Here is a 14,627-nt window from a genome sequence, read left to right on the forward strand (position 1 = left end):
AACAACTAGAAAACGGAAGGAGAACAAAATGGCTTCTGGAGCCTCGTGTTCCCCTCCTCCTCCTTTGTCTCAGGCGCCATCTTGTTTGTTTTCCCAGACTCCTTTGTCTCCGACTTCACCCCCAGTGCCATCTTCCTCTCTCCCCCTCTGCGAAAACCTGCTCCTTTAAAATCAGACCCTCAGAGGATTCAAATACTGGGCCCCTAATTGCTATTTCTAGGTTAACTGGAAGAAATAAAAAAGTAGAAGGAAAAATTTCAATAGCAATTAACCTAGACTTTTGATAACAGACAAAATAACTGCAAAAGCAGTCCTAAAAGGATCCTTTCAGCATGCAAATAAAAATCTTTAGTAAAAGGCTTTGGCCATCTGAACAAGTAACCTTAACTTAGTCCATCTGCCAGAAATACGACTGGGATTCAACTGACTGGGATTCAACTGTTCTTTTAAGTTTCATATTATTGTACCTGAGACATAACTGAAGTTTTAAAATGAAAGCTATAAAATCTGAATTTACATCTGTCTATGTATGTAAGTTATAGAGATGTGATATTTTTCTACCTCTGGATGGTATTACTAAGATTGGTTTGTAAAAGAAAGAGCTCTGTTTAATTGGCTTGAAATTAAGCAGTTATAAATTAAGTATTCCTAAATGTCAGAAATTATAATGGAAACTAACCCAAATGTTTTCAAGTTTACATGATCTAGGATTAATCTTTTGTAAATAAAAGCTAGCTTAAGGCTGTTGGTTTAATTGAAACAGGCATGCCTTCGGAGTTATCAATGCTGAATATAATGCAGACACACAACTTTCATTCTATTTGGGTTTATTAAGCTTATGTTATCTCTGTTAAAAAATTGTTATTAAGAAAGTAACTTAAAATGATGATTGGCTATTTACTGTCTAATCCAAGCATGATTGTCAAAAGCAAGTAATTTAAATAAATGTAAATAAAATTAAAGTTTATACTAAGTTAAACTAAATAATGGATGTCACTGAGTATCTAAATTATTTCCAAATTAAATAAACATTAATTACTGAACATAGGTTTATTTACTTTTGGCTTCTTATTGCCAAATAGGAATTTTTTCTATTCCTATATTGCAAATAGGAATAGAAACTAAAGGTATTTGAGTCTATTAGTGAACATGTTTTATGACATGCTGATAAATTTTCTATGAAAAAAGGCACATTTCTGGGCCGGCCCTGTGGCTTGGTGGTTAAGTGCGCGCGCTGCGATGCTGGTGGCCCGGGTTCGGATCCCGGGTGCGCATCGAGGCACCACTTCTCCGTTCATCCTGAGGCCGAGTCCCGCATACAGCAACTAGAAGGATGTGCAGCTACGACATATAACTATCCACTGGGGCTTTGGGGGGAAAAAATAAAATAAATAAAATCTTTAAAAAAAAAAAAAAAAAAGGCACATTTCTAGAAATTTATAAAAGGTATTTATAAGTTCACCAAGCTGCAAAATGCTAACATAGTTCACAATTGCTTCTTAGTTTTTCACTAGGAATCAAGGATTCTAATCAATATATGTAATAAAAGGAAAACATCTCCATATGCAAGGAAAGTAGGATGTGTATTTTGATAAAAGATATACGGAATGGAAATGCATTTTGTTGAGGGAAAAGAAAGTAATTTTGTCCTAAAGAGAGGCTGGTTATTTTGGAATGGGAAAGAGGGAAACATATGACAATATCTAAATGTAAAAAGGAATGTGGAAGGTGTGGAAAGGAATCTTGGAAAAGGAGTTTTAATGTTTGGTTAAGCTGGCTAAGATTAAAATCAATTTTTTAAAATGAGTTTTAATACCAAAATAAGCTGATGCAAAATTAAAAACTGGCTTTCTTTTCTGTTGAAAGGACAAGGTTTTCTTCAGTTATTGGTCTGCTTTTGATAAAAGATTGTGAAAACTTCTCTACCTTTATGTAATATGCCTAGAAAACAGAGATTTTGTGTTTTATCAAAGCAATTTCCTGCGTTGTTTTTATCAGCTCTTTAATTACCTAAGAGAACTAAGTCTTCTCAGTATTAGAGTTAAGTTTTTCTCACAACCATGTGTCCTTTTGTATTTGAAACCTTTTACTCTTGCTTTGGTCAAACAGATGCTTAAGTGCCATTTCATAATGATCTGTAATCCTATTTGGTCAAGTGTCCAAACCTTTGGTATTTTTGACAAGCTTCCCCAAATATTCAAATTTTAAATGAAGTCTTTTCAACCTAAAGGTAACTTTGGGATTTTCCAGAGGGCATCTAGGACATCTCAAAAGATTTGTTTCCTCTGCTTGTGAAAAGAGAGATATTACACTAATTAGGCTTATTTGGTATGTCAAATTACATAAGAACCATAGTCAAATAAGTGATAATAAACCTTTTTAGGTTATATTGTATGGGTAAATGTTACTAAAAAGTGTTTTAGAAATTGTATAAAATTCCTGAACATTTCATATGTCCTAATATAATGTTATCATCTGTACTTCTAGTTACCAAAATGTATGTCACAAAAATACCTAAATTTCCTTGTCAGTTGCACTTGCCCATTGCCTTTTTTTTAAGTCTTTTGTCAGTTACAGACAGTTATTGTTTTACTCTGATACTTTTACAAACATGTTTCATTTTCAAAGAGATTCATGGGAAAGACTTGGACAGATACTCTGGAATACAGGTTTTGATAACTTTAAGATCATAACACAACTGGATGGGAATTTCTGGAACTCGAGTCGACGACTGATTGCTTTGATGTTTTGCTTTCCAGGTGTAAAGGACCCCTTTCTCTCCTCTCCTTTAAGCTATTTATAATTTACAGCAATTCGGCAAAGTGTATCCTTGTAACAAGGGTTAAAACACTTATGTTTTTCTCTACCTGACCCCTCCAGAATTCAGAAACTCTTAAGTATTCTTTTCATGACAATATATGTTTTCACATGGGTTCAATGAAGGTTTGTTCTCTTTGTAACAAGACACAATTGGAAATATTGGCTACATTACCAAGGCTTTGACTAGAATGTTATACTCAAGAAAGATATACATAGACTGAGAAATGACCAGCTTTAAGGAAATGCTTGGAAAAACTGGCCTAGTACCTTGCTTACAAGGTTCCAAGAAAGCAATCTTTAAAAAGAGCTTATATGGTCAATCACTATTTTTGCTGCATTTATATAAATAATCAGGCCAAGTTTAATACAAACATATTAGTTTTACTATGATTATCCTTTTTTTTTTCTTTTTTGGTGAGGAAGATTGGCTCTGAGCTAACATCTGTTGCCAGTCTTCCTCTTTTTGCTTGAAGAAGATTGTCCCTGAGCTAACATCAGTACCAATCTTCTTCCACTTTGTATGTGAGATGCTGCCACAGCACGGCTTGATGAGCAGTGTGTAGGTCCTCACCCAGGATCCAAACCTGCGAACCCGGGGCTGCCAAAGCAGAGCACGTGAACCTCACCACTATGCCACCAGGCCAGCCCCATATCTTTAACAAAAATAGGAGTAATTGTGGAGAAAGAAATTATGTTTGCACCTTTGTAGATATTAAATTCTAATCCTATTAATTATCTTTATGGTTTTGTTATATACCTGTAAGCTGGACTGGATCCTAAATTCTTCTAGGTTCCTTAAATGTCTGGCTACAAATCTCCCAAGTAAATTTCCCATTTTTACTACCCTTGAAATCTCCTTGGAAGGACTATACTAGGTCTTCCTCACTACTCAGATGGCAGCGAAACCTCAGGGACTCGAGCCTTGGGTACACATCTCACAGCTGAAGAAGGTTCCGCCTGACATCTAGTCCTGTACTAACCCTGGAGGCCTCAAATCAAATTCAGCTGGAAGAGAAGCAGCCGACATCCGAGGCAGACAGCTTTCCAGGGATGTCTGGACCAGGCCTGTGTACCTCTTTCACTGCTATCTCTCACTTTGTTTCCTTCCTCCCTTCTGTGGAAGGATAATGGCCTTGTCTGTATTCCTCAACCCCTTGCAAAAGGGGGAAACCTCTCTGATTGCTGGCTTTGCCATCAGAAATCTCGATCTGTTTAGAACAATAATGACCCCTAGTTCACCCTATAAATAATTTCACTGGAATTCCAGATGCCATTGTAAGTTTAAATTATTTTGCAGACCTATTTTATAGTCAGGGTACTTAGCTCATCAAATTTTGTTGCTTGCTTTAATTTTAACCCAACCTGGGGAACAAAAAAAAAATCTTATGAATATTTGTATGATGAATTCCATAGTATGGCCACTGTAAATCAGACCATTTGTACACCTGTTGATATATGCATATATTTATGCAACCTCTCAATATGTAACAACACAATGTCTGAAGCTTGGATAAATGGTGGTGATGCCTCTATGCCAATAAATGAGTCCATGGATACTGTTACTTAAGTAGGAGTCTTACGTATACCCCCAGTTACATTTTCATATGTGGAGGCTCCGACAATAGCCTTTATGCTTGGCCATCTCATTGCCTTGACAGCTGAAGAGTATGAAGACAGTGTGCCCTTGCCATAAACATCACCCTATTCTCCCTGCATAACCAATCAGAAGCCTCTCATTGGTCAGTTCCACTAAATTCGTATAATCACCTCAAACGAGAACTTCCAGGAGGCATGCATGATTCTGGATTTGTCTCCGTGGGAAGAGCCTTCTTCCCATGGATCAGAGTGAGTGCCAATGAACAAATAATCAGGAATCTCTAACACTAGAAGAGTTGGCATATTCCACAGTCAAAGCAGTTGCAACCCAACAATGGTTGCTTAACTCATTGGCCAGGGCACTTCTGGATACTCACCTGCTGAGCAGAGAAGTGTCTGTGCAGTAACACATGGATAAATAAACTCTGGGGAAATAGAGACCCAATTACATAGAATTAGAGGACAAGTATATTGGCTGCAACAAATTTCACCCAATAACACACTGTCTTTTGATTTATTCAGCTGGTTACCCACAGGTCTAGGCTCCTGGTTTAGAACTATCATACAAATGGGACTTGTTGTATTGTTCTTAATCTTGCTTTGTGTACTTGTTTTTAAACACTGCCTGTTGAACCTTTGTAAACATGACATACCTAAAAGGTGATGTTTGCTGAACAATCTGAAATGACCTCCAATGCTTTCAACCTTGGACAACTGTATACTTTGAATAAGAGAGGTGTGAGAGCTCTCCCTCCTAACTTTCCTTGTTGCTCAAATGTAACCTAAATGGTTTCCAACCACTATGCACTTTCCCTCCAACACAGGACATGACAATCAGGAAAAGTCCTTCCGGGTACAAAGGGACAAAACCACCACATGCAGAGTACCTGAATGGAATAAAGAAGGTGAGTGTAAAAAGGAGACTCTAAAACATTCAGGAGCTAGAACAGGAGAGTATCTTTATGACCTCAGAGTAGAAACGTATCCTTAAATAAAACACAAAAAGCACAAACCATAAAAGAAAAACAGTGATAGATTCAACTATACTAAACTTGCAAACTTCAGTTAACCAAAAGATTCCATAAAGAGAGTGAAAAGAAAAGCCAAATCTGGAAGATTTTCCAACACCAAAGGATTAGTATCCAAAATATACAAAGAATGCCTACAAATCAGTACAAAAAAATAAAACAACCTAGAGTGACATCAACATCATGGCGGAGTGAGCTTTCCCGTAAACTCTTCCCCGGAGATAAGATGCAACAAAAAGGACATTCACATACCAACAAAGGACACTCACACAGCACAAAAGGACATTGGACAGACCCACGCAGCCGCACATCTGAGAGTGGACATGCTATAGCCCCTGGAGGAAGTGGGGAGATGTAAGGAGAAATCCTCCCCTTCCCAATCGGACTGGAGACTTGGGTCAGCGTTCTCCCAGAGATGGGGGAAGGCCAGCCCTCGGCAGGAAAACCGTAGCTCTCCAAGTTCTCTCAGCCTGTGGGAAACTCCCACATGGAGGAGTCAGAACTGCTGCGGGGGTGCCATCAACATCTGAGCACCCCAGGAGAGCAGACAGCGAGAAAAGAACCAGAAGCCCCCCCTCCCCCACACACACACAGCCCGCACTGCAGCTCAGCTGATCAGTCAGAGCAGCCGTGGATGGCAGTGGGCTCCGATTACACAGCCTTTTACCTCCACCCGGTGGCGGCAGGTGGAAACTGCAACCAGATATTTCCTGGATGAGGAAAAACAAACCGAATACAGCAAGCACGATGCAAAAAGTACATTAAATCACCAGGCCAGAAGGAAAATGACAAGTACCCAGAAATAAACCCTGAAGACACAGAAATTCATAACCTAAATGACAGAGAATTCAAAATAGCTATCATAAAAAAGCTCAACAAATTACAAGAAAACACAGATAACTCAATGAGACAAGGAGTTTTTTCACAAAAGAGATTGAAATCATCAAGAAAAAACCAATCAGTATTGATGGAGATGAAGAACACAATGGAGGAGATAAAGGAAAATCTGGAATCTTTAAAGAACAGAGCTGACAATATGGAGGAAAGAATTCGCATTACTGAGGACAGGAATACAGATATGCTGCAGATGGAAGAGGAGAGAGAACTAAGACTAAAAAGAAATGAAGAAAGTATCCAAGAAATATCCAACTCAGTTAGGAAATGTAACATAAGAATTATAGGTATTCCTGAGGGAGAAGAGAGGGAAAAAGGAACAGAGAGCCTATTCAAGGAAATAATAGCTGAGAACTTCCCAAATCTTGGGACGGAAGAGGAAATACCAGTAAGTGAAACCAATAGGTCGCCTAAATATATCAACAGGAAAAGGTCCTCTCAAAGGCATAGAATAGTAAAGCTAGCAAAAGTCAATCACAAAGAAACAATATTAAGGACAGCCAGACAAAAACAAAAGATAACATACAAAGGAATTCCCATCAGGCTCTCAGCAGATTTCTCAACAGAAACTTTACAGGCTAGGAGAGACTGGACTGATATATTCAAAATCCTGAAAGACAGAAACTTTCAGCCAAGAATACTCTATCCAGCAAAAATACCCTTCAAATATGATGGAGAATAATAACTTTCTCAGACAAACAAAAGCTAAGGGAGTTCATGGCCACGAGACCCCCCACTACAAGAAATGCTCAAGATTCTCATGCCTGAAAAAAAGAAGAGAAAGGGAATACAAAGCTTGGAGCAAGGAGAAAACTAGGTAGACAAAATCAGAAAAATAGTAGATCTTTATAAGAATAGGTTAGCAACCACCTAAATACCAAAATCAAAGATCAAAGGAAGAAAAACAACAAAAATAAATATAACCTCATCACTTTAAACACAGACCCACAACACAAGATAAAATAAGTTGTGACAATAATAACTTAGAAGGGGAAGAGGAAAGAGATCGAATCAACTTAGTCTAAGGAAATAAGAGGCCATCAGATAATGGACTATCTCATCCATGAGATTTTTTTATACAAACCTCAAAGTAACCACTAAACAAATAATCAGAATAGAATCACATATGATAAATAAAGAGAAAACTAAAAGAGTCATAAGACAGAACTACCAAACTGAATTGGTAGTCCAAAACACATGGGACAAGAAACAAAAAAAATGCAAAAGAACTGGAAAATAAGCTATAAAACAGCAACATTAAGACCTTATATATCAATAATCACTCTAAATGTAAATGGATTGAACTCCTCAATCAAAAGACACAGAGTGGCAGATGGATTAAAAAGCAAGACCCAACAATATGCTGCCTCCGGGAAACACATCTGAGCTCTAAAGACAAACACAGGTGCAGAGTGAAAGGATGGAAGACAATACTTCAAGCTAATGGCAAACAAAAGAAAGCAGGTGTCACCATACTTATATCAGACAAAGCAGACTTTCAGATAAAACAAGTAATGAGAGACAAAGAGGGACAGTATATAATGACAAAAGGGACACTCCACCAAGAAGACATATCAATTATAAATATATATGCACCCAACATAGGAGCACCAAAGTACACAAAGCAACTATTAACAAACCTAAAAGGAGATATTAACAAGACAATAATATATATTAGGAGATCTTAATGCCCCACTTACATCAATGGATAGATCATCCACACAGGAAGTCAATAAGGAAATAATGGACTTAAATGAAAAACTAGATGAGATGGACTTAATAGACATATACAGAGCACTCCATCCAAAAACAACTGACTACACATTCTTCTCATGCACGCATGGAACATTCTCAAGAATAGACCATATGTTGGGAAACAAAGCAAGCCTCAATAAATTTAAGAAGACTGAAATCACAACAAGCATCTTTTCAGACCATACATAATGCTATGAAACTAGAAATCAACTACAAGAAAATAACTGGGAAAGTGACAAAAATGTGGAGATTAAACAACATGCTACTGAACAACCAATGGATCATTGATGAAATTAAAGGAGAAATCAAAAACTATCTAGAGAGAAATGAAAATGAAAGTACACCATACCAACTCATATGGGATGCAGCAAAAGCAGTCCTAAGAGGGAAACTCATAGCAATACAGGCCCATCTCAACAAACAAGAAAAAGCCCAAATAAGTAACCTTAAATTACACCTAACAGAACTAGAAAAAGAGAAACAAACAAAGCCCAAGGTCAGCAGGAGAGAAATAATAAAAGTTAGAGCAGAAATAAATGAAATTGAGACCAAAAAAATAGTAGAAAGGATTAATGAAACAAAGAGTTGATTCTTTGACAAGATGAACAAAATTGACAAACCCCTAGCCAGACTCACTAAGAAAAAAAGAGAAAAGGCTCAAATAAATAAAATTAGAAATGAAGGAGGAAAAATTACAACGGATACCACAGAAATACAAAGGATTATAAGAGAATACTATGAAAAACTATATGCCAACAAATTGGACAATCTAGAAGAAATGGATAAATTCTTAGACTCATACAACCTCCCAAAACTGAACCAAGAAGAAACAGAGAATCTGAATAGACCGATCACAAGTAAAGAGATTGAAACAGTAATCAAAAACCTCCCAAAAAACAAAAGTCCAGGATCAGGTGGCTTCTCCAGGGAATTTTACCAAACACTCAAAGAAGATTCAATACCCATCCTTCTCAGACTATTCCAAAAAACAGAAGAATATGGAACACTTCCTAACACATTCTATGAGGTCAACATCACCCTGATACCAAAGCCAGACAAGGACAATACAAAGAAGGAAAATTATATGCCAATATCGCTAATGAATATAGATGCAAAAATCCTCAACAAAATATTGGCAAAGCGAATACAGCACTATAGTAAAAAGATCATACACCACGACCAAGTGGGATTTATACTAGGGACGCAGGGATGGTTCAACATCCGCAAATCAATCAACATGATACACCACATTAACAAAACAAGGAATAAAAATCACATGATCATCTCAATAGATGCAGAGAAGGCATTTGACAAGATCAACATCCATTCACAATAAAAACTCTCAACAAAATGGGTATAGAAGGAAAATACCTCAACATAATAAAGGCCATTTATGACAAACCCACAGCCAACATCATACTCAACAGGGAAAGTCTGAAAGCCATTCCTCTGAGAACAGGAACGAGGCAGGGCTGCCCACTCTCACCACTCCTATTCAACATAGTACTGGAGGTTTTGGCCAGAGCAATTAGGCAAGAAAAAGAAATAAAAGGAATCCAAACAGGCAACAAAGAAGTGAAACCATTTGCAGACGACATGATTTTATATAGAGAAAACCCTAAAGAATCCATTGGAAAACTATTAGAAATAATCAACAACTACAGGAAACTCACACGGTACAAAATCAACCTACAAAAATCAGTTGCATTTCTGTATGCTAATAATGAACTAATAGAAAGAGAGCTCAAAAAGATAATACCATTTACAATTGCATCAAAAAGAATAAAATATCTAGGAATAAATCTTACCAAGGAGGTGAAAGACTTATACAATGAAAACTTTAAGACATTATTGAAAGAAATCGATGATGACATAAAGAAATGGAAAGATATTCCATGCACATGGATTGGAAGACTAAACATAGTTAAAATGTCTATATTATCTAAAGCAATCTACAGATTCAAGGCAATCCCAATCAGAATCCCAATGACATTCTTCACGGGAAATAGAACTAAGAATCCTAAAATTCATATGGGGCAACAAAAGACCCTGAATAGCTAAAGAAATCCTGAGAAAAAAGAACAAAGCTGGAGACATCACAATCCCTGACTTCAAAACATACTATAAAGCAATAGTAATCAAAACAGAGTGGTACTGGTACAAAAACAGACACACAGATCAATGGAACAGATTTGAAAGCCCAGAAATAAAACCACACATATACGGACAGCTAATCTTCAACAAAGGAGCTAAGAACATACAATGGAGAAAGGAAAGTCTCTTCAATAAATGTTGTTGGGAAAACTGGACAGCCACGTGCAAAAGAATGAAAGTAGACCATCTGCTATTGCCATTCACAAAAATTAACTCAAAATGGATCAAAGACCTGAAAATGACACCTGAAACTATAAAATTCTGAGACGAAAATATAGGCAATACACTATTTCACACTGGTCATAAAGGAATCTTTTCAGAATCCATGTCTACCCAGACTAGGGAAACTAAAGAAAAAATAAGCAAGTGGGACTTCATCAGATTAAAGAGCTTCTACAAGACAAATGAAACCAGGATCAAAATGAATAGTCAACCCACCAGCTGGGAGAAAATATTTACAAAACATATATCTGACAAGGGGTTAATCTCCATAATACAGAAAGAACTCACACACTGAACAACAAAACAACAAACAACCGATTAAAAAATGGGCAGAGGAAATGAACAGATGCTTCTCCAAAGAAGATATACAGGTGGCCAACAGGCACATGAAAAGATGCTCAACATCACTAATCATCAGGGAAATGCAAATCAAAACAACACTAAGATATCACCTCACACCCGTCAGAATGGCTGTAATCACCAAGACAAAAAACAACAAATGTTGGAGAGGTTGTGGAGAAACAGGAACCCTCATACACAGCTGGTGGGAATGCAAACTGGTGCAGCCTCTATGGAAAACGGTATGGAAATTCCTCAAAAAATTAAAAATAGAAATAACCTATGATCCAGCCATCCCACTACTAGGAATCTATCCAACGCACCTGAAATCAACAATCCAAAGAGGCTTATGCACCCCTATGTTCATTGCAGCATTATTCACCATAGCCAAGAAGTGGAAGCAACCCAAATGTCCCTCAACGGATGATTGGATAAAGATGTGGTATATATATACAATGAAATACTACTCAGCCATAAAAAAGACAAAATCGTCCCATTTGCAACAACATGGATGGACCTGGAGGGTATTAAGTGAAATAAGCCAGGGAGAGAAAGACAAACACCACATGATCTCACTCACATGTGGAATATAAACCAACACATGGATAGAGAAAACTGTACAGTGGTTACCAGGCACAAGAGGGTTGCGGGGTGGCACGAGGGGTGAAGGGAGACATGTATATGGTGATTGGCAAACAATAACATACAACCAAAATTTCACAATGTTATAAACTATTAAGACATCAATAAAAAAATAAAAATTAATAAAGAAATAAAAAATAAGGGAAATATTTTTTAAGACACACACAAAAAATAAATAAATAAATAAATAAAACCTAATAGAAAAATAAGCAAAAGACCTAGTCATTTCATAAAAAAGGAAACTCAAGTAACCCATAAACACGTGAAAAGATGTTCAAATTTCATCAGGGAAATGCAAAATTAAGGCCACAAGAAATACCATTTCATAACTGCCAGAATGGCAATAATTAAATATATTAACTGTTGGCAAGGATGCAGAGCAAGAGAAAGTGTTATACACTGCCAGTGGGAGGGTAAATTGGTATAACCACTTGGAAAAACGTTTTGGCATCACTTAGTTAAGGTAGAAGTCGTTCATCCTCTACAGCCCAGGAATTCAGCTTCAAGATATCTACTCTGAAGTAAGTCTTGCATATGTGCCCTGGGAGATACGTGCAAGAATAGGCATAGCCACACTGTTTTTAAGAGCAAAATACCAGAAACAGTACACTCGATAAACTGTAGTATGATTCATCCTAGGGATAACTGTAATGAAAATTAAGAAACCACAGCTGCAGATACTAACATGCATGAATCTCTAAAACATAATTGTTGAGGAAAAAATTGCAGAATACATATGCATGACTCTACTTACATAAAGTACCAAAAAAGCCAAAAGGAACAAAATATTGTTTAAAGATATAAATGTATTTGGTAAAACTGTAAAGACAAGCAAGGAATTTTGGATAGTGGTTAACCCTGGGGGCAGGGAGCAGTATGTAATCAGGGAGAGACATCCAAAGAGGCTTCCAGAATACTAGTGTTGTTTTACTATTCTTTAAAATGTATATGCACGATATACATGTTTTATGAAACAATATATAAGGCAATGTAAACTTTAAATAAATCTGAAAAACATAGCCTGTAATTTTAAGAACCTAACCCAAGAGTTTATGCTTTTGCATATTCCATGTATTATTTCAACTTTCTGATAATGTGAAGTATAGTTCAAAATATTCAAAGTCCCTATCACATAGATGGATTTATCTTCCAAAAGTTCATGTCTAAGTGGGTTATTTTTAACTCAGAACAGATTTGCCCACAAAAATAATGCTGGATTTCCAGTAGCCCCCAAAAGTGAAGGCAGTGTGCAATACAGCGGAACTGACCCATCCCTCGTGCCCTGCCCACGCCTTCCCCCCGGCTCCGCGGAGCCCTGTAACCTGGTCAAGGTCCCGCGCTGGGAAGCGGGATCTGAACCCGGCTCCAACCCACTCGCAGTCGTGGCTTCTCCTCGCACTACTCTTTATTCAGGGAAAAGCTTTTTAGAAATCTCTTCTCTCTCTCCTGATAAATAAGCCAACATCGGGCTAACAGGCAGGAGGGGGGACGAGGGGTTAACCCCGCAGGTTTCGGTCCCAGAACAGTTCGGGGGAGTCGGGGCGGTCGGGCCGCGCAGCCGCGTCTCCGGCGGTGCCAAGGGGCCGAGCAAAAGAATCCGGTCCTGGATCGTGTCACCACCCCCGGGAACGGTCCGATCCCGCCCGCCGAGCGCTGGCTCGGCCTCCGGGGGCGCGTCCGGGGGCCGCGGCGCCCGCCCGGGTCTGGGGGTCCAGGAGACCCCGGCTGCCGCCCGCCCGCCCGCCTACCCGCGCGCTGTGCGGACAGTAGCTCTTGCTGAAGATCATCACTCGGCTGCCCTCGATCAGGCCCAGGAGGCGGCGCCGCAGCTCCTCGCGGGCCTCGGCGGACGAGCGGCCGGCCCCGGGGGACGACAGGCGGGCCCGGCGCCCCGGCGGCGACGACACGGGCCCGCCGCGGACGCCGCCCGGGCGGCGGTTCACCGGGCCTGGCGACGTCTGCCCCCGCGGCGGGGGCGGCGGCTCCGCCAGGGCCTCGGCGTCGCTCCCGGCCGGGCCGGGCTGCTCAGGGACGCGGAGGCGGGCAGCGGCGCGGGCACCGAGGTGGGACGAGGAACCACGAACGCCGCCCCGCCGCCACACCGCCGCCCCGCCCCGCGCATGCGGACTAGGCCGCTGCCGGGCCGCCGCGCGAGTCACCTGCCGTTGGCGAAGGGTGGGTGCTAAGCTGCAGACCCGTGTTATCCCAGCTTCGTGTGCGCGCCCGGCGACTGACCAGTCTCCATGATGCCGCCCCGCAGTGCCCCCTGTGGAGGTCTTGGCGCGCCTTGTCATCTCCAGAAGCCCCTCAAGCCACCTTAAAAAGATATATATTCTTCAATGAGGATAGCTGTCTCGATCTTACGGAGAGTGTGAATAAATAAAACCATCTTTAGGAAAGATGGCTATTATTTTAAACTTTATATCCCACAAACTAAATAAAAATACTGAAACCGAGCATGAAGAGGTTAAAAAGTCTTCCCGGGGCTAGAAGAAGAGAGCAATAACTTTGAGATAAGCTTGGCTACCTGCAGCTGTGCATATTCAGCATAATCAACTGTTGTTTAAAACTACCAGGTCTTTCTGTCCCTCCTTAGTATTTGAGTGACCTGCCTTTCCCAGGAAGTCAAGGTCCAGACGTCAAGATTCAGCCTCACAAGGCCACCGCAGGCTGAAGATGAAAACTAACCAGAAAAGTCCAGACAGTCAAGGAAAAGAAATTCAGTCTTCAACGCCAAACAGGCTGGTGGGAAGATGCCAACCAGCAAGGCCACACGCTCCCCCTCTCCTACCTAAAACCCCAACACACCCTCCCCCTCGCCTACCTAACACCCCAGCAATCCTCCCCCTCCCCTACCGAAAACCCCAGCACACGCTCCCCCTCGCCTACCTAAAACCTCAGCACATCCTCCCTCCCCCACCTAAAACCTCAGCACATCCTCCCCTCCCTACCTAAAACCCCAGCACATCCTCCCCTCCCTACCTAAAACCCCAGCACATCCTCCTCTCGCCCACCTAAAACCCCAGCACATCCTCCCCTCCCCACCTAAAACCCCAGTACATCCTCCCCTCCCCACCTAAAACCCCAGCACATCCTCCCCTCCCCACCTAAAACCTCAGCACATCCTCCCCTCCCCTACATAAAACCACAGCACATGCCCCCACCTAATACCCCAGC

At 40.2% G+C, this 14,627-nt stretch overlaps 1 protein-coding gene across 1 annotated transcript in view; it reads right to left on the reverse strand.

Moving 5' to 3' along the window:
* Positions 1-13,744, reverse strand: part of TXNRD3 (thioredoxin reductase 3) — a 79,122-nt gene extending 65,378 nt beyond the window's left edge. Inside the window, exons 1-2 of the mRNA XM_087431702.1 lie at positions 13,199-13,744; positions 4,794-4,841 (exon numbers count right to left, since the gene is read on the reverse strand). Of these exons, the coding sequence (XP_087287828.1) occupies positions 4,794-4,841; positions 13,199-13,744 (594 nt within the window). The remainder of the gene's footprint in view (positions 1-4,793; positions 4,842-13,198) is intronic.
* Between the last annotated feature and the right edge of the window lie 883 nt (positions 13,745-14,627).

This window comes from Ceratotherium simum, chromosome 5 (assembly GCF_057802395.1).
Source record: "Ceratotherium simum simum isolate JZ-2026a chromosome 5, ASM5780239v1, whole genome shotgun sequence".
NCBI lineage: Eukaryota > Metazoa > Chordata > Mammalia > Perissodactyla > Rhinocerotidae > Ceratotherium > Ceratotherium simum.